Raw genomic sequence first — 19,628 nt, 5'->3', positions numbered from 1 at the left:
ACTCGTCTCTTTAAGAGACGAGTTCCCATGAGGTTTTTTTTTTTTTATTTGGGAATTTTAAAAAAAAAAATTATAATTTGGGATTTTTTTTTTGAGGATTTTTTTTTTTTATAATTTGGGATTTTTTTTTAAAAAAATATTAATTTTTTTTCATGAGAACTCATGTCTTGAAGAGACAAGTTCCCTTGAGGATTTTTTTTTTTTTTAATTTTATAATTTGGGATTTTTTTAAAAAAAAATATTAATTTTTTTTCATGGGAACTCGTCTCTTCAATAAACGAGTTCCCTTGAGGATTTTATTTATTTATTTATTTCTTTATTTATAATTTGAGATTTTTTTTAAAAAAAATATTAATTTTTTCCCAAGGGAAAGAGACGAGTTCCCTTTAGGATTTTTTTTAAATATATATATATATATATATATATATATATATATATATATATTTTCATGGGAACTCGTCTCTTAAATAGACGAAATTCCCTTGAGGATTTTTTTTAAAAAAATATTGATTTTTTGAAAAAAAAAAAATTAAGAGACGAGTTCCTTTAAGGATTTTTATTATTATTATTAATTTGGGATTTTTTTTTAAAAAAAAAAAATTCATGGGAACTCGTCTCTTGAAGAGACGAGTTCGCTTGAGGATTTATTTATTTATTTTTTTATATATGATTTGGGATTTTTTCATGGGAAATCGTCTTTTGAAGAGACGATTTCCCATGAGGTTTTTTTTTTTTTTTTTTTTTTTTATAATTTGTAATAAATATTAAAAAAAATATTAATTTTTTTTAATGAGAAATCGTCTCTTCAAGAGACGATTTCCCTTTTGAATTTTTTTTAAAATGGAAATAAAAAGACGATTTTGGTTTAAAAAAAAATTTATCCATTCACCCTCTTTCCTAAGTGGCAAAAACTACCATATATTTGTAATAACTTCTTCTACTACAATAATTTAAGAATAAATTTTTTAAATTACCGTACTATTGAGAAAAGTCCGGTCTATTCAAGCCACATAGCTAACACCAAGCCCTCTAATGCCTTCAGCGGCCATCTGATGCAATCTACAGCCTTCTGGGGCATCCTAATGCATTTTACTGCAGCCACCCTTGGTGTCTCTTCTCAATAGGTATCATGCAACCTGTCTTGCAACTCGCCAAACAACCCTCTGATGATGTCAAACCTGGAGCCCTTGTCCAACACGAACTGTTGCAAGTCAGCCCACATCCAGGCCTCGGTCCGTGTGTTCATGTGGGTCAGGCCCACATCAAACACCTTGTGCTAGCCCACACATGCTAACCAACCAACATAAATGCTTTGCCTTAGCCATATCTACTTGTCCAATCTGCCTATGCACCAATGTGCCTCATCCCGCACATTACTGCCCACCCTTATGCCATATCTGGGTTCCCACAGCACACTAGGTGTTGTTGTCCCTGTCATAGACCATCACTTACAAAGTCCTTCCCATGCTTTACAAAGCCACAAGAGGAGGCAACATGCCACGCCTATGTCATGTCCAGCCCTCTTGCCTCATCAGGCATGCACTAGCATGTTTGTTTTGACCCCTAGTTGTTGCCTCAACATCATTAGGTCGTCTCCTTATGCCCCTGACACCTTAGAGTGTTGTTGCTCATGTCTTTGGCACCCATGGGTCAACCTTTGCAAGGCTTTGCCCCATCTTACAAGCCCTAAGAGTCGGCCATGCCATATTAATGGCATGCCTGACCCTCTTGTCACGCATTAGTCCTCATGTTCGAGTCATTTTTGTTGCTGCAATAGCACTAAGCCACATCCAAGCTCTCTCTTGGTGCAACGAGTCATGGCATTGTGCCCATGACCTCTCATCTCCATGCCCAAGGCATTATTCCCTTGTGTTGGGCATCAGTCATCATGTCCTCAGATGACTTCGTTGCTGCAGCAGCACCAAGCCACGTCTAAACCCTCTCTTGGTGTGGCAACAAGCCATGGCATTGCGCCCATGGCTTGTCAGGCTACCTCATTGCATAAGGCATTGCACCATTGTGCCATCATTAGGAGGGGGAGATTGCATTACACCCCATGCCATTACGACTATTGGTTGCACATTGTCACATGTTGTGAAGCCCCATGTGCGAGTGCTAGCAAAGCTTGCTCTTGCGCCTTACTCGCATCTAAAGCCTTGCATTGATGCCCTTATGTGTGGCTTTGCCTAAGCCACCTTACTTCCCTTGAGTTACTTATCCCCACCACCCTAAAGAGCATTTTAGGTTATTTTAGAAGTTTCTGGGAGAGACATTAACTATGTTTAAGGGAACATAATGAATTTTAATTAGTTCATGGAAACTCGAAAAAATCCAATTCCAATTGGAAACTCCCTTTTGAAGGTTCATATTCAATGGAGAAATACCAAAATCTAAAAATTCGATACTTGAATTCGGACCAAGTTGGAACGTGCCACCCATTTGCCATGTTGTTGAGTCGCATGCTACGGTCGTTGTGTCATGAGTAATAACCTATGACATCGTGTGCAGTCATAGGCAGTGTCGAGTGCTAGTGGTGCACTGCGACATGTTGAGGCGCACATGCTACTCTTTATCTCATTGCGTGTCTCTCCGGGGCCCCTCATGGGTGCAAGGTGTCTCTACCCATGAGGTCCTTGACTCTGCGTCGTCCTAGTCAGGGGGCAAACAATAGGCTTCTTTTAGTTGGTCCAATTGGATACTTCTTGCTACATGTGTTAAAAGATGAGAGATTTGACACTTAAAAGGAAAGAAAAAAAGAAAAAGAAAAAAGGGACTGGCTTTGAATTGACATAATGAGTATTAGAGAACAAATTTTTAAATCATTCTTAAATTACTTTTTCAATGAATCCAGAATCATCTTATTTGAATTTTTACTATATATAATTTATAATAAAAAAAATAATTAAGAGGGATAAAAATATCTTATATTTATAAAGAAATACCATTTATAATTTTATTAAAATATTACTATTCATATTTTATTAAAAGTAAAAATTATTTATTTTTAAATTTATTAATAATTATAAAATTATTTTCATTTTAATAAGACTTGAATTAAATATACTTAATACAATATAAATTGAATTTACAATGTTTTTACAAAATCAAAATGAAAAAATTATTTTAAAAACAATTTATCCAAATTTTTTTTTTTATTTTTTTTATTTTTGAAGAATATTTTTAAAAACAACTTGTCAAACATCCCTTATTTTTATAAAATAAGGGAAAAATTAGTTTTTAAAAACAAACATAAGAAAAACATGGTCGAGCCCCTAGTTTTTCTTTTAAGTTCATTTTTTCATAATTCTTTTATTCTATAACAAAAACTAATTTTAAAATTATTCTTTAAAATATTTTTAAAAATAAATCTAGTAGTATCCTATTTGAACTTTTGCTTAAAAGGTGTAGAAAAAATTGTCTAAAAAAAGTTAGATTGAGTATAAGAGCATTTTTCAAATTAATGGGAGGTTAATTTTACAAACAACAATTTAGGAATTTTGGAGATTTTTTATGATCATTGATACACATTTTTAAGGACGTACTTGTGCTCTTTTTGAAAGCGAAATTGTAATTTACAATTTTAAATTTTTTAAAAAGTGTTATTTACATCTTGTCTACTTCATCACTCACTAAACTCGGTAAGGAAATTATTGAAGATCACCAAAGTCCCAACCAAAAAGTAAAAATAGGCGAAGCCAAATCCATAATGCGCATGCATGGAAGCGTACGACAGGCAATGTTTATTTCATAACCAAAATTATGACTAGGTAAGGGTGGTGACATTCATTCTTTGGTAACAACTTAATAAAATATGGAGTTACAAAGACATTTAGGGGTCCACAGAATATATGTAGTCGATATCAGCAACCATGGTTCTCTTCTTCAAGCATCCATCCATGTCTGCCACTCCTTTGCAACTTTCACCCACTATCTCTACGTTCTTCACTGCTTCCGCACCCTATACAAAACAAAAATCATAACCAGATAAACACATGCGATCATATTTTTTCTTTCTTTTTGTGAAAAAAAATTGTATCTGACGAAGAAGAATGAAAATGAGTTACCTCAGATTGAAGTTTCCCAGCAGAGTCACTGGCGAGGGTGGGCTCAGGACGTGAAGCATAGGTTACTGTGAAGAAGAGGAGGAGGACTATGGTGAGAAGGCCAGTAACTTTAGACTTTGTTGTGGTTGGGATTTAAGTGGTGATGGTTGAGGGAGAATAGATGGAGGGGACGTACATTTATAGAAGAGAAGATGATAAGAATAGAACAAGCTCAGTTACATTTTTGTTATATGTTCTATAATAAGGTAGGTAATCTTGTTTTTATGTTTCCATTGCCTGCTTATTTGAAACTCTCTAGAAGGAGCACACCTGTTATCATTTGGGCTAGGGTCGATTGTACAAAAATCTAGGAAAAGAAAATTGTCCCTCACCAAACATAACATTAGCTTTTAGGCAAATGAAAAGGTGAGTACAGGATATATCTTTAGGAATGCACTTGCCTTTATCGACTTAAGTGATAAGATTAACAAAGGAAAGATATGACATATATTTGGGTACTTTCAAAAATAGTTTTCAAGGAAGAACCGTTTTAAAAATAATTTTGTGATATTTGTCAGAACAAATATTTGTTTAAGAATTTAGAATGTTATTAACATGTTTTAGGTGTTTCCAAACATTTCTTAAAGATAACTATTTATCTGTGGTTTTTTATTTGTGATTATTCTTAGAAAAAAGTGAAAATAATTAAAAATAATTAACATAGAATAATTCTTAAAAATATGCTTTTATATGTAACACTCATAAAACACTTGTAACAATTTTTAAAAACCTATTTGGAAACAATTGAGAATCAAACGTGGTTTCATGCCTTTTTGTTTTAAAAAATAAAAAATTATTTTTCAGAATAGTTATCAAATATAGCCAATTTCAATCTTCCTAAAATAGTTTATGAGATAACAATTTTATAAGAATTTACAAAGATATCAAAAAAGATCAATATGCCTAATAAAATATATTTATGAATTGTTTCTTTCAAAAACTAATAATAGTCGTAGTTTTTTTCATTATGATTCCAAAGAAATCAACATTATAGTAGGTTAGGTTTAATTTATTATTATTGGAATTGAGTCTTAAAAGTAAAACATGATGTAATAAAGTCAGACTTTATTAGGTCTTTGCTATTATTTTTATATATTGATATTGATTTGAACATTTAACTCTTTTTTTTTACATTGTACATGGCTTAAGTATATTGAGAGTTACATAGAAGATACAAGTTATAGGTTCTTTATAAATAGATAAATTGTCTATAATTATTTCATGGATTTAGGCAATTTAGTAAAAACTATAATGTATCACCTCCTAATTAAATGGATGATTTGTATTGATTATCGGGATCAGTTTCCTATAATGAGTGCACTAGTATATATGATGTATACTAGATATGACTTTCAAGATACAAATTTAGTAAAATTTGATTTTATAGTATTGTGGAAATAATATTTCTTTAGTATAAATTTAATTTTTTTTTAATATGTATGATTAATAAAAAAATTATGGAAAAATATTTTTTGAAGAGATATCTTTAATATAAATTCAATTTTATGAAATTATGAAAAAATATATTTTAAAGAGACACATTTAATATAAATTCAATTTTATAAAATTATGAAATATGTCTATTGAAAAGATACTATGGAACGTGTCTTTTCAAGAAACATCTTTCAAAGTGGCAAAAAGTACCGTAAATTTATCAATAACTTTGTAACTACCATATTTTAAGAATTTTTTTCCAAACTACCATTTTTTTAAAATTATTTTTTACACTAGCTGTAGAAGTTAAAAAAGCCCCCTCCACAGCCCGCAACTTTTCGAGCCCAATAATCTATTCATTAACTCAAAAAAAAAAAAAGGTATTGGGTTATATAAAAAGATTCCCATTTTTGTCTACTTTTACTAAAAAAAAATTATATCTGTTCAAATTCAAAAGACCTAATTTGATTGGCAATGGCTCCCAGTTTAATGTTCTGTGTATTCAACAGCACACATGACTGGGAGGGAGTTCAGAATTGGATGGAACAATTTATTTTTCTTCAGTTCTCCCTTATCCTATACTTTCCTTTGCCGATCATACTCCCCCCCATCGAACGCATAGTGTATCATCAATCCCAAATCTGTCATAAAACAATTGTATATGTGGTGATGAAAATAACATTTTTCTCACTACGATATTTCCAAAAAATCAGTAGTCAAAAGACTTCTTTTGGGCAGTGTCTCTAGTGCAGCTCCATTAGGAGGAAGGTCAGAAACAACCTACAACCTCCCACCAAGTCCATTCCTTTTGTTCTTCAAATGCTTTGAATCCTAATGGATGAAGTGCAAATATACAATGTTCCTACCAATTGTTCACCACCCAAAATTTATCCTAATAGATAAAGTGCACATGTACAATGTTCCTACAAATTGTTCATCATTCAAAAATTGAGTGAGAAGAAGTTTGAATTGAACACATATGGCAGACGTGTGTGGAATAGTAGGCAGGAAAAAATGTCCAAGTAGAATCCCACGTTCCCACTAGTGAAGTTTGATTCTGAGTCAGGTTACCACAGATGATGATGGAACAGTTGAGCACTGATAGTCTTTTATCCTTCTTCTCCTTTCACTACTCACTTTTTTTGTGACGTTGACATACTTTATCAAAAATTCCTCAACTACACACCTGTGTGGGTATGGCCCGGGGGATGAAATAGTCATAGCCGTGTTTGACACTCTGCTTCACTTTTAGAAAGAAATGAGGGATTGAGGGAGACATTGGAAGAGATGGTCCCTCCAATGTTGATGTGATTTTCATGGAAAATTCATCAAAATTGTTGTTAGCACGAAAGCAACTTTGTCCACAAACTGTAGTCGTGAATACTAAATTTAGTATTTCTAAAATTCCATAAGTTTTTCACTCTTATAATCCTCTCCTTTTTCTTTTTCTTTACCTTTTCTTTTAATTTTTATTTTTTTAGTGTATATTTTAATTACCCATTTGAACCAAGTTTAAAAATCTAAGATTGGATTTAAACTTTTAAAAAGAAAAATAAACGTCCCCTTCAATGACTCTTTCTTCTAATTGTCTTTATTATCCATCTTTTCTGTGTATCTGCTTTAACATTATTTAGATGATAAAAGACAGGTAGGTTTATGTCATTTTCATTTATCATTGATTAAATAGTTGTTCATCTTCTAATCATATATTTTCTTAGTCATTATTCTTATAATATTATTTCACACTCTAATTTTAAAAATTGTGTATGAATGTTACTGCAAATGTGTCTAGGGATTTTCTTTTGTTGAATCTTTTAAGTTATGTTTGATTTTCAAAAAAATTCAACGAATATATAAAAGATAAAAATTGGAGAAGAAAAGTAAATAAAAAAATTAATTCAAACTCAATAAATTTTTTTAAATTTGTTTTACTTATTTTTCTTTATTTTATAAAAATTAAATAATTTAAATATATATACTTTTTTTAATCATTTTTTTACATTTTTCATGGTGAAATCCAATAAGAAAACCATTTTTTTAAATATTTTCTCCAAACCAACATAACCTTACTTTTTTTAAATTATTATTATTATTTGTTTTCCAATGTTTTTTTTTCCATCCTGGATATTGAGAATCAGAAAACATGAGATCTTTTAATTAACTTTTGAATCTTTAATTAGAAAACAGGGGCTGATTGCATAGGGTGGCTCAACTCAACCAAATGATTCTTTCATAATTTGCTTGTAAGCTGAACAAATCTAATGATATTTAAATAACCTATGTTTGTAACTTGGAGTGCTCAGATTTACGTAATTTTTTATAGTAATCATTAAAAGAATTTCAAGACGACTAATTTTTACAAATTAGATTTTTTAATTAGGAAGACTGTGAACATGAGTCAACCCGATGACAGCAAAGCAGCCTTAGCTGCTTGTCCAGGTTCTTCTTAGATGCAGACCTCTCTACGTGCGTAATAAACTAATAATAATGATATTGTGGGAGACCTCTTTGTTGACTGAGTAAAATATGTTGACCCCCAGCGGGTTGGGTTGGTATGGCATGTGGCTTATGAGTCAGGACAAAACGTAAGGCCAAGTTGGTCGGTGAATGTGCAGAGAACTCACGGAAGAAGTAAGGTAAGTGCATAAGGTGTTGTTGGAACTTGCAACTCAGAAGGGCATCTTACAATTTTATTTTATTTTTTATAACCACATATAATAATTGATTGGTTATTTAATATTTATTTGTGATTCGTAATATCTAATAACAAAGAGGATGAGAAATAAATAAAAACATGAAAGCTGAAGCTAGAGAGAGATTCAGGGCTTCTGCTTCTGAGTATAGATGTAATCGGTATGAGCAGCCAGGGTTCTTCTCATCAAGCACTCATCCTTATCTGCTGCCCCTTCGCAACTCCCGCCCACGACCTCCATGCTCTTCTCTGCTTCCACTTCCTGCACAAACCAAAACCCCAAAAACATAATCAATCAGTTACTGTTGTTGTGAAAGAGATCGCTGTTGATGATGAAGAATGAAATTGATGGAGGTACCTCGTACTGAAATTTCACAGCAGAGTCGGTGACGAAGGTCGGCTCATGGCGTGCGGCGGAGGATAGTGTGAAGAACAGGAGGAGTAGTATGGTGAAGACGGAGGTATGCTTAGACATTGTTATTGTTATTCAGGGGGGATTTCTCTCGTTGCCTGTTGGTATTGTATTCAAGTGGTGAGCAAGTAGGACGCCGAGGACGCTAATTTATAGAGGGGAGGGGTGACAAGAATTAGCTATACCTTAGCTGTGTTTTTGTCATGCTTGCATGTTAATTGTCACAATCTTGTTTTTCTGTTGTATTTTCGTGGTTCCATTCTGCCCAATTATCTATTGCCACGTATTGAACCACACTTGCGTGACCACACCTAACCACTACTCGGTTAGCAATATATGTGTTTGATGTATATGTAGAGATGCACCTGCCTTACTTACAATAGGTTTAAAAAAAAAACAAAAACTTTTTTTCTCATAACAAAAAATTAAAAACAATGAAAATATTTGTCGACACCATATTAAAAGTTTAAACATGAAACTTAATTAGAGGTACACTTAAAGATAATATCAAAATTATTGGACCAAAATAAATAATATTTTTATGGAAATGAGTAAGTCATTATAAATTACATCAAAGTCAATCTTAATTCTATAGGAGTATGTTTGACCCACAAAAAATATATATTTATTTGACTCAACGACTCTATAAAACACAATAAAAATATTATGTTTATAGAGGTAGTAATTTTGATATCCTACATTGATTAGAAAAAATATTTATGATAAAATTACATATGTATAAGTCATTTTTAATTTTATAGATATATTTTGAAGACATAAGAGCTTATTAAGCTTAGAATGGATGATATATCTTAACTATATATTGTAAAATTATAAGGATTTATTGGATTCAAAGTTGACAATGTTTACATGGAAGAAAATATATTTATAAAATCATCTTTATTATAAAATTAATTTCATTAATATAATTTAATGTTCAATTAAAGTATGCTATTCTTATAGTAGGATGCTTATTTACACATGTAATGTTTATAATAAGATAATAGCAGACATATTGAATTAATTTCTTGCCAATATTTTGTTAAAAAATTAAAATTATCTTTCAATCTACAACGAATTTGTGAATTGTCATAGCATAAAATAGAAGTCCGATAATTGTTGTAATTATGTCGAGATTTGACTTTCGCGATCGCAAGAGGAATTGAAGTGAGAACTTGTTAATATCGTTGTTGAATAGCAGAGTAATCTGTACTCCCAAGTGTGAAATGGGAATGATCTTGGAAATTTCCGGGAAGAAAATTGTAGGCAAACGCAATTGGTGGTGGGGTTACATGGTATCAATGCCAAATGTATTACGCGTTTTGTTAATGGTTTCGCCCCAAACGCCCACCCAGCCCCGTCTTTACTATGAGGATTAGGTCACGTGAGGTATTGTGTGCCGCCTTTTTTAAATATTCATCGTATTTCACCACGATGCAAATCCCATCACGCGCATCAGTTCCTGATAATAATGGCATCACAGTAATCAGATTTAGCAAATTTGCGATGAATTCAGGGGATAATTTTAACTATAATTTAAAATGCGTGATGGGATTCCCATACCATCATCAGCAACAAATTCAACTGAGGTCCCGCATATCACTTGGGCACATTTGTCAAAATTGGAAGAAAAAATCTCTCCGGCTTCTGGATTGATTGGGCATCTTCAACTTGTTCTTTTGTCTTTAAGTCAAAGACGTTGAGGAGTCAACATCCCTTTGGCATGTACATACATTCCCTCTAGTGAAAGCAGCATACATTGGGTGAGAAAACGATGAAAATGAATCTGAAAGCAAAACCCTTGACCTAGATTCTAAAATCTCCCTTTTAGCCTGAAGTAATTATTAGGTCATCATGAATCATCTTGTCAGGGAGAGCTCTCTTATCTGTATTATTCATCAAATATATTTACTTGGTGCTTCATTTCCAGCAAGGAGGGGGATTTGGGCCAAGAACGAGGAGAGGACAAAACCCACTGTAGCTGAACCTGCCTGCCTGGGGTTCTCAGACACGTCTGTGACTTGAACTCCTAATTTGGAAGAACCAAAAAGTCAAATTAGTTTCCACTCACCACTCCAAAACTAAAAAAATATAAAATTATCATCCACTCCATTTTGCTTCTGACATCACCATCCATGATGTAATAACGCTATACTCTCGTGGAAATGTTCAGTAGGCCACAAAAGAAGTTGAGGTCACGCGCTTTTTCCAAATAGCACCGCTCCAGCAACAGACCGATTAAAATTCATATACATGTTGATGGTTTGAAGGGTTGGAATTTCATCAATGACTGCAAGGAAATTCTAGTTTATGACTGGAAACTGGTTCGGTCGCTACGTTGAAGAAGGCGTTTCAATGAAGGCAACCACATGGATTATGATTGTGGTAAATAACGTATTCTTTGGTCTGTGGAAAAATGTTCTGTTTTCCATTTTAAAGGCTTAAAATAAAATTAAAAAAATCTTATACAAATGAAAAATACATACCTTAAATTGATAATGACTTCTTACTACTTTATATAGCATCACCATTATTTCTTGTTTCTTTTAATGATGAGTTATTCTTTCCATTGAATAACTAGTAAATATGGTGAAAAAGGTGTAGAAAAGATAGAAAGATTGGGCCTACTGATAATAAGAGTGCGTTGAGTTGGGCCCAATTCGCTTGGGCTTGAAAGTCGGAAACCAAGGGCCCATGTGATGCCTTGATGTAATTCAAATTGGTAGTTGGTACATGTGTTTGTTTCTTGGATAAAGAGAGTTGGTTATAACTCGGATAGATTTGAAGGATGGTGGACTAAAGTTTAATGAGCTAGATATGGGCTTTGTTGTCACACTAATTTTTCATCTGAGTTCTTCTAGAATATTCTTCAGTTTTTACTTCCCCTCGTGAATTCACGTGTTATCTTCTCAATATTCCATATCGAAATAATTTATAATAGAAAATATTCTCTAAATCCTTATAATTGAATTCACGTAAAGATGGTTTTCTATTTGTGTTCTTATGAACACGTACTATGGTTTATGTTCATAAAAATATGAATTATTATTTATGTTCATTAAAATACAGTTTCATTCGTATTCGTAAGAATACGATTTTAGTTTGTGTTCATGAGAATACAATTTGTCTGTGTTTTCATGGACATGATTTTAGTTCATGTTAACAAGAACACGGTTTTACGTTTATAAAAATATAATTCATTATCCATGTTCTTATGAACATGGGTAATAACAATAATATCTACTTCAAGCTTAGCCCCATCTCCCTAAATATATATAATTTGCATAGATTTGTAGGATGGTGTAGTTGGCAATCCAAAGCTTCATGCGTTTTTGCATTTTGGGAGTGATGTGTAGGATGTAAGTTTAGTACTTGTCATTAGTTTCTTCCAAAGATATTTTCACATTTTAAAAAGCAACATAATTTAGCGTCTTAAATGTTGGATTTTTTTGCTTAGATCGACCAATTTATTTTGTGATTTTGGTTCAAAAGCAAATAAACCTTTGACATGGACCATATTATACTGTAGTATGACACAAAGATGTAGCATTCCATAGGTTGGGTAAGCAGTTCAACCAAATGGCTGGAAGAGCATACATTATTTTAGTAGAAATATCATCTTATTGCAGTATAGGGCACTGAATTTTGATGAAAGAATTAGGCCTGCACAAAACCTTCTTTTGGTCACATAGGATGACTATACTGGTGAGAGATCAAGAGCCCAACATGAAATATTGGGCTTTTATCGCATTAATCTTGGCTGTCGGACACGTCTTGCGGGCTTAATATGGTAACTAAAGTTGGGGGCTGCTCTTGTTGGGCAAGGATTCAGAGAACGAGGATGGGCAGGTTGAGGTTCGTTTTGGTTAAGCGCTTTAGCCACTAATACTTCAATTTGAATTCTATCCATTTTCTGGTGTTGGTTCATTTTTAGGAATCCATCAGTCCATATTGGTTGGTATACGTTAAAGACATTCATTCCTTTTTAAGAGCACTAAAACGAACAACTTATTGGTGTTAGTTTATTTTGTAACTATAAAGTCAGTGGCAAATATTCTAGATTTTATTTACGCACGTGGGAATGCTTTGAAAGAGGATCTGCCAACCTTCCTTTTGGATTTAGGGATTTTTACAAGTGTTTGGTAAATGTGAAGCATATGTTCAGATGCCGCCATTTGAATTGATACTAAAACTCCTGAATGGGTTCTCAATGTATCAGAATCCTTTTCAATGGTCAATTCATTTGGACCACTAGGCTGTAATCTAATTGTACACCCACACAATATTATATTCCGAAATGGGCATAAAAAGAATGGTAAAGAGTACAAGATTTGGCATAATAGACCTATTTACTTATACACGAAACTATTAATTTATATGAGTATGTTTTCAACTAGGAATTTAGGATAGGTATGGAAAAATCGATCCACTATAGTGTTTATTTGAGTTGAATATAAAATATCAAAATCATATATTTACAAATTGCCCTTATAGTAAAGGTGTATGAAATGTGATTGAACCTAATTTGAAAGTCTAAAGTTTAAACTTCTATTACGAAAGCTGTTATGGAGAGGACTTTTGTAAGGAGAAAAAAGAGAGACGAAATAGTGGCAGAAAATCAATGGTTAGGTGGTTGGTCTCAACTCTCCACCCCAGGTCAGATTTGGGCAAAGATATTGAATTTGAAACAGATTATTCAAAAAATTGGACCATGTGATTAGCCTTTGACACCATAAATATGGTGGACCCTCTAGACTTTGCTTGGTTAGTCTAAAAGTAGAATCCCTACCCTTGTCGAGTATGTAGCTTTTAATGATTTCAGGAACAACAAATTGCTATAGACTAAGAATTAAAATAAAGGATTGAAGAAATTCATGGTGTATCTGGCCCTGAGTCTACCACCATGCCCTGCCTCCCAAATGATGACGCTTTCTCTTTTAGGTTTTTTAAGAGTCACCTTTCCCTTACTGTTATATGGCTCAATCTTTGTTATATTGTCTATTGTTTTTTTCATAAATTTAAAATATTCAAACGGCTGAAGAGGCTAATTCTGGTATTTTTAATTATTTTTTTGTAAAATTTGTGATCAAATAAAGGTAGCATGCATAAAGCACCCCCTCTATCTTCTTAGGATAACAACAGATATAATGATGATACCCACTTTCACGTTTGGGTTTAATCATTGTCTTTGGGCCATTTTTATGTTTTTCTTTTCATATTTCCATTCTTTTACATGTATTTGGTTTGTACCTACGTCTATTACATATTCACGAGCCAGGTTGACTTTTTTTCCCATTATTTTCTTTGTACAAGTTTGGCCTTTTATCAACCTTCTTTTCTCATTATTTTTAAACATCACTTACAACCGTTACAATTTCAATTTACATTATCGCATACTAAAAAGTTTTATATATAAATATATTAATAAATATAAATTGAATTCTTAAATTTATATTATTATGGAGTAATCAACACCCAGAGGATTAAATCCTCATAAAAAGCTTTAAGGATTTGATAATAAAAGGTTCAATATTATCATACAATAAAATTAATTATATATATATATATATATATATATATATATCATAATTTATTTTCCCTAATCAATATTAATGTGGGATATGATGCTGAAAAAAATAGAAGGTGGTAAAGGAAGGAGGTGAAAGTGATATTTCATAAACCTCCACAAGGTAATTAATATAAGCGACAGAACAAGAAACAAAGTTTATGAGAAATGGGCAGGTGAACATGATAGAGAGGGCCCACTGCCCCAAACAGACATGAAAGCGAATCCATTTTTCTTCTGTCACGTTCATCAACAATTGCTTGCAACTCTACGAATTTCCAAGGGCATTGTTGGAATTCCGACCCCACTGGTTAACAAGCTTATTATTATAGGTTGTTTAAGAGTTTGACAAGGCCTCTAAACCTCTCTTCTCTTGTGTGGAGGCAACTTGTATCTCCAATTCATGGCTGCTACTACCTCCACCACCTGCACTAGCTTATTCAATCTCCGGCCAGCTTCGGATGAGCCCAGGGCCCGAACCTCATCCACCCATGCCTCACCCGGGTGCGGAAAGCTCGATGGGGTGGCTATGTGGTTCATCAATGGTGTTGCAGCTGCTTTTTTCGCCTCCCTTGAACGGTGTTCTTGTATCCGCATCGCCACTGAAGATGACTGTGATGATGCCAACGACTTGCCCTTGATCTTCAACGATGGAAATCTCCGGCACGATGGCGGCTCCGGTAGCCGGAGGAGGAGGGCTAAAGGGAAGAAAGGAGGAGGGCTTGTTGATCAGGAGTAAATGGATGATTAAGTAAAACTGATGTTCATTTTGGTAAGTTACGTATAAATATATTCTGGGGTTTCTGGACCTGTGAAGTTTGTTGGGTTTATTGGCATTGCAAGGACGAAAAGCGATGCAAAAAACCAAAAACAGCTATGTTTACTGGCTTGAATTCTCTGTTATTGATATGAAATCGCAACGAGTTTTTTTTTTTTTTTTTCTTTCCAGTTTTTGCTTTTTATGCCAGTTCTACATACACATCACTATATGGGCATTCAAATCTGTGGTTTTGTTTGACCTGAAGCTCAACCTCCAGTTTGTTTAATGGTACTATATTAATTAGCAGATCATGGAGCACTTTAGCCCAGAATTATAGCAGATGAAGACATTCTACTTGGTCGGTCTTGGAAAACTTGGCAATTCTCAAAAATTTATTTATTTCACAATTATTAATTGGTCCCTTTCAAAGACAAAAGAAAAAAATTCTCTTTATTGATGAACTCGCTGGTTAACTCGGCCAAGCTGGCGATCCACTCCAATGACTGGGTTTTTGGAGTAACCGCACTTACTGTAAACTGCATATCTTACCGGATTTCCTGTAAAAAAAGAAAAGTAAAAAGGCACCAAAGAAACTTTAATTATTCAAAAAAACCTTTTTCCGTGACTTTGAATGATGTTGCCGTTTTGCAAATCATATTGTTGATTAGATTTTAAAGTTTAAACTAAGTTTCTTTTACTTTTGTTTTACCTTTCCTCTCTCTTTCCTGAGGGGCCATCAACAGTGGTCAGCAGGGAATCCTAAGAAGGATTGCTTTAAAGTCAGATGATGACCAGATTTTACATACACTTTCAGATTGTATTATTTTTATGCATATGTAATTTTATTAAATCTGTGAAATTAAATCCAATTTCATTATTTTATTAAATGTAATTCTTTTGTAAGCCATTTATTTGATCATATTTTCCAAGAATTTAAATTTTATCATATACTTTTAATATTTGGTGAGACCAACCTATGGATGGTGAATTTTGACATGGCTCTAGCTCATCGTGACATGTATTAATGCATTGAACTTGTTCTGACACAAAGAATTTGAATAACTTAAAAAAATTATTAAATTTAAAATAAATAAATAAAAGATATGAAAATTTCTTCTAAATTATTTTCCTTAAAACAACCGTGAGTAAAAGTTTAGAAAAATATATTCTTAGGTAATTTAATTTTTTTTCAGCAATAAAACTAAAATAATAATAATAACAATAATACATTTTTTTTATATTTATTTTCTTTCAAATTTTTTTTCTTACACTTTCCACTTTCCAGCTGGTAGGGTGAGAAAGTGGGAGGTTTTCTCTTTTATAGTTTACTTTCCTTTATATATATATATTGACCAAAAAAAGACAACAGGAAGTAGAAGGAAAGATTTTATAATCACTCCAATTGACATAAATTTATTTATTAAAATTTAAATAATGCTTACAAAAAATTAATATAAATAAAAATTTTGATAAAAATTGGTTTTTGGCTCTCATTATATTTATTCTCATTGATTTGGATGAGAATAAAAAAAAAGTACCAAGTTTTATATGAATAGAAAATATTGGGAAAAAGTGTGTATTCACGAGCATCCATAAAAAAATCACAAAATAAAATTTAAAATTTATTACATTAATCCAAAAATAATTATGACTTGTTTGGTAATTGTTTTTCAAAATAATTTTGAAAAATAGTTTTTAGAATAATTTTTGAAAATTATCTTTTGATTTTTATAGAATAAAAGACTATTTGAAAACTTAAATTATTTTTAATTTATTTTTAATATTTTTAAATATATTTTTAAAATAATTTTTATATCTGTGTTTTATCATTTTATATGTTTGTATAATTATTATTTTTTTTAAATCTTAAATGTGAGTGAAAATAATAAAAAAAATAATTAAAAAATATTCTGTGAGAAAAAAAAATAGTTTTTTATTGTTAAACGTATTTTTTATATTTTTTTACTTTAAAAAACAAAAAACTATTATAAAAAAATGATTCATAAACATGTTCTTAGTTTTTTATACACTTTTTTAATCGATAATAGTACCTTGTCTTTGACTATTTTAAATATTAACTTTGATTTTATAGTGCATGAAAATAAAATTATTTTTTAAAAGTTTTTATTTTTTATTACTTTCAAATATGTGCATAAAAGCACACTTTTCATAAATATATATTCAATTTGTATCAATCAAATTAAAATTTTTAATGTTATACGATCCCAAGAAGATATCTAACCCCTAAAAAATAAACCCTTCACAGGATTGAAAGTTTTAATCTTTGAAGGTCTTATAATACCTTAGATGATATGAAACATGGACAGGGCGAAGTTCACATGTAAGCAATATCTTTTTTTTCCCCATAATGAAATTTAGGCACTAGGCATGTCATAAGTAATGATCTGGATTTGAAATCAGTGTATGAAATTCATGGGACGTATTAGCCTTAGGATCATGGTGAAGACTAAGGATGGAGACACCAATGAGTGAGTTTCAATATCGGACTTTGGTCAAAGTAATGATAATTGCATTTAATTTTAAGTTGAGACAAAATTTCAAAAGTGAAATAGGATGTTTGAACGTCAACTGAAGTAGTTGAGCAAATAAAAACAAATTGTGAAAAAATAGAAAATAAAAATTGGAAGTTCAGTTTAGATGGTCAAGGTCCAACAGGAATATTCAAGCATTGTAGGGCACACTACATATATTACTCTATAATTTTTTATAATAAAAAACCTTTTTTTTTTTTTTATCTAAAATGATTTATTCTTTTAATTGAAGAATTTTGAAAGGCATTTCAAGTGGAAAGACAAGTGTGGTCGGTGCATTGGTATGCTAACTTCATCATGGGGTTGAGGTGATCCACCTAGTCAAATCCCAAATCACTCTGTCATAATATGAAAAAAAAAAAAAAAAAAATAGTATCTGATAAATCAATTTAATAATTTATTATAAAATAACTTAATCTTATAACTTAAAAAAAACATTAAGTGTTAAGTTAAAATAATTAATTTATTTTTAATATCAAATATAATATATATATATATATATTGTCTTATTTACTTATATTGAGTGAGAGTATATTTTATAGCTATTATTTTATATTTACAACTCATATTTTATAATTAATATTTTTTATAATTTTCTTATATATGTGCAATACTTTAAATAAAATATTTAACAATAAATTTATTTTTTAAGACTAGTGAAATTATAAGTATTAATAAAAGTAAATATGTTGATTTAATGATTTATAGTAAATTAAAAAAAAAAATAGTACAATACTTTTGTTTTTTTTTTTCTTATTTATTGTTCACTTGCTTCTACACAACAAGTGGCTTTAGATTTTATTAATTTTCTATTTTTTGAAGACAACGATTAGGATCAAAATTTTCATTAAGGTAACGAATGGTATTTGAGCGGTCTTGATTTTTAGAAGAGTCATGGAGAATGGAACTAGCAAAAGGATTCTAAAGGGAAATTTTAATTCAAGATCAAGTTTGTCATTTTCTAATTAAAATGTAATATATAAATTTTTATTGTAAAATTAGTTTTTATTTTAATAGAATAACAAATTCTTTTAGGAATGCTCTACAAAAAATATAAGGAAAATAATATGTAATGATATAGAGATTAATATGTAAAGCTTATTCCAAGTAGTTGTAGATGTGAAAGGAGTTGACACTCGAATGTATGAAAGTTCATGATTCACACTATAAATACAACAAGCAATGAAATATAAAATGTTTTAAAACCCCATAATTATATTTAATTTTTTTTTTTGTAATATTCCATATTCTACAATAAAGTAATTATATTTCATCTATGTATTTAGTAGGTTTTCGATAAACCAACTTAATAACTTAAAATTATTTAATAACTTAATTTAAATTATTAAAAAAAATAAGTCTATTTACTAAAATAACCTAATAGTATGACATAAAATAAAAAAACAACTTTAAGTATTAAGTAAAAACAATTATTTTTAAGTCTCTATCTTTATTTTACTTTTTTATCTTCATTTGCCTTAATTACTTCTATAATATTTTTTATTACTCCACGACTTTCGTGATTACTCGACATTTTTTACATTGATTATAATTTATAAAAATAAATATGTCATTTTAATTATTCAGAATCAATTTTTAGTTAATTTTATTAAACAATTTTAATACTTAAAATAAAAATTAAGGAATAAGTTTTAAGTCAATAACTTAAGTATAATTTAACTTAAAATCAATTTAAGTAATTAAATAATAAGTATTAAATTTTACTAAATACCCTTTAATCATAATTGATCAAACTATATTAAATCCTCATTTGTATGAATAATTTTATCTCATTTATTTATGCACTAATATATTTTATCTTTGTATCCCCATTTGTCCTAATTGCTCCTATAATCTTTTTTGTTATTTCACAACCTCAATTGTTATTTGATATATTTTGCCATAATTATGTTTTATGATGATAAATATGTCAATTTGATGATTTAAAATAAATTTTAAATTAATTTTATCAAACAACATTAATACTTAAAATAAAAATTAAATAATAAGTTTTAAGTTAACAACTTAAATATAATTTAATTTACCAATTTAAATAATTAATTAATAAGTACTAAATTTTTTTTTTTATCTCGTATAAAAAATGGAAAA

At 30.7% G+C, this 19,628-nt stretch overlaps 2 protein-coding genes across 2 annotated transcripts; one reads left to right on the top strand and one right to left on the bottom strand.

The window, feature by feature from the left end:
• Positions 1 to 8,175: 8,175 nt before the first annotated feature.
• Positions 8,176 to 8,829, bottom strand: LOC100245416 (phytosulfokines 3). The gene is made up of 2 exons (XM_002285394.4): positions 8,588 to 8,829; positions 8,176 to 8,491 (listed from the first exon to the last, which is right to left on the bottom strand). The coding sequence occupies exons 1-2, from the start codon at positions 8,702 to 8,704 to the stop codon at positions 8,357 to 8,359; spliced, it is 252 nt and encodes an 83-aa protein (XP_002285430.1). The 5' UTR covers positions 8,705 to 8,829; the 3' UTR covers positions 8,176 to 8,356.
• A 5,580-nt stretch (positions 8,830 to 14,409) lies between these two features.
• On the top strand, positions 14,410 to 15,144 carry LOC100267736 (uncharacterized). The gene has a single exon (XM_002285397.4). It carries the CDS (start codon positions 14,611 to 14,613, stop codon positions 14,944 to 14,946), a length of 336 nt encoding a protein of 111 aa, XP_002285433.1. The 5' UTR covers positions 14,410 to 14,610; the 3' UTR covers positions 14,947 to 15,144.
• The last annotated feature ends 4,484 nt before the right edge of the window (positions 15,145 to 19,628 follow it).

The sequence above is a fragment of the Vitis vinifera genome, chromosome 18 (assembly GCF_030704535.1).
Source record: "Vitis vinifera cultivar Pinot Noir 40024 chromosome 18, ASM3070453v1".
NCBI classification, from domain to species: Eukaryota; Viridiplantae; Streptophyta; class Magnoliopsida; order Vitales; family Vitaceae; genus Vitis; species Vitis vinifera.
Note: the sequence above shows the minus strand (reverse complement) of the source record. Positions and strands in the feature narration are given on the sequence as shown.

Bases quoted from the DNA above. Each gene is read 5' to 3' on its own strand.
- LOC100245416 (XM_002285394.4), bottom strand. From the start codon at position 8,704: ATGTCTAAGCATACCTCCGTCTTCACCATACTACTCCTCCTGTTCTTC. The intron at 8,492-8,587 runs GTACCTCCATCA...TGGTTTGTGCAG, and splicing joins CTGTGAAATTTCAGTACGAG to GAAGTGGAAGCAGAGAAGAG.
- LOC100267736 (XM_002285397.4), top strand. From the start codon at position 14,611: ATGGCTGCTACTACCTCCACCACCTGCACTAGCTTATTCAATCTCCGG.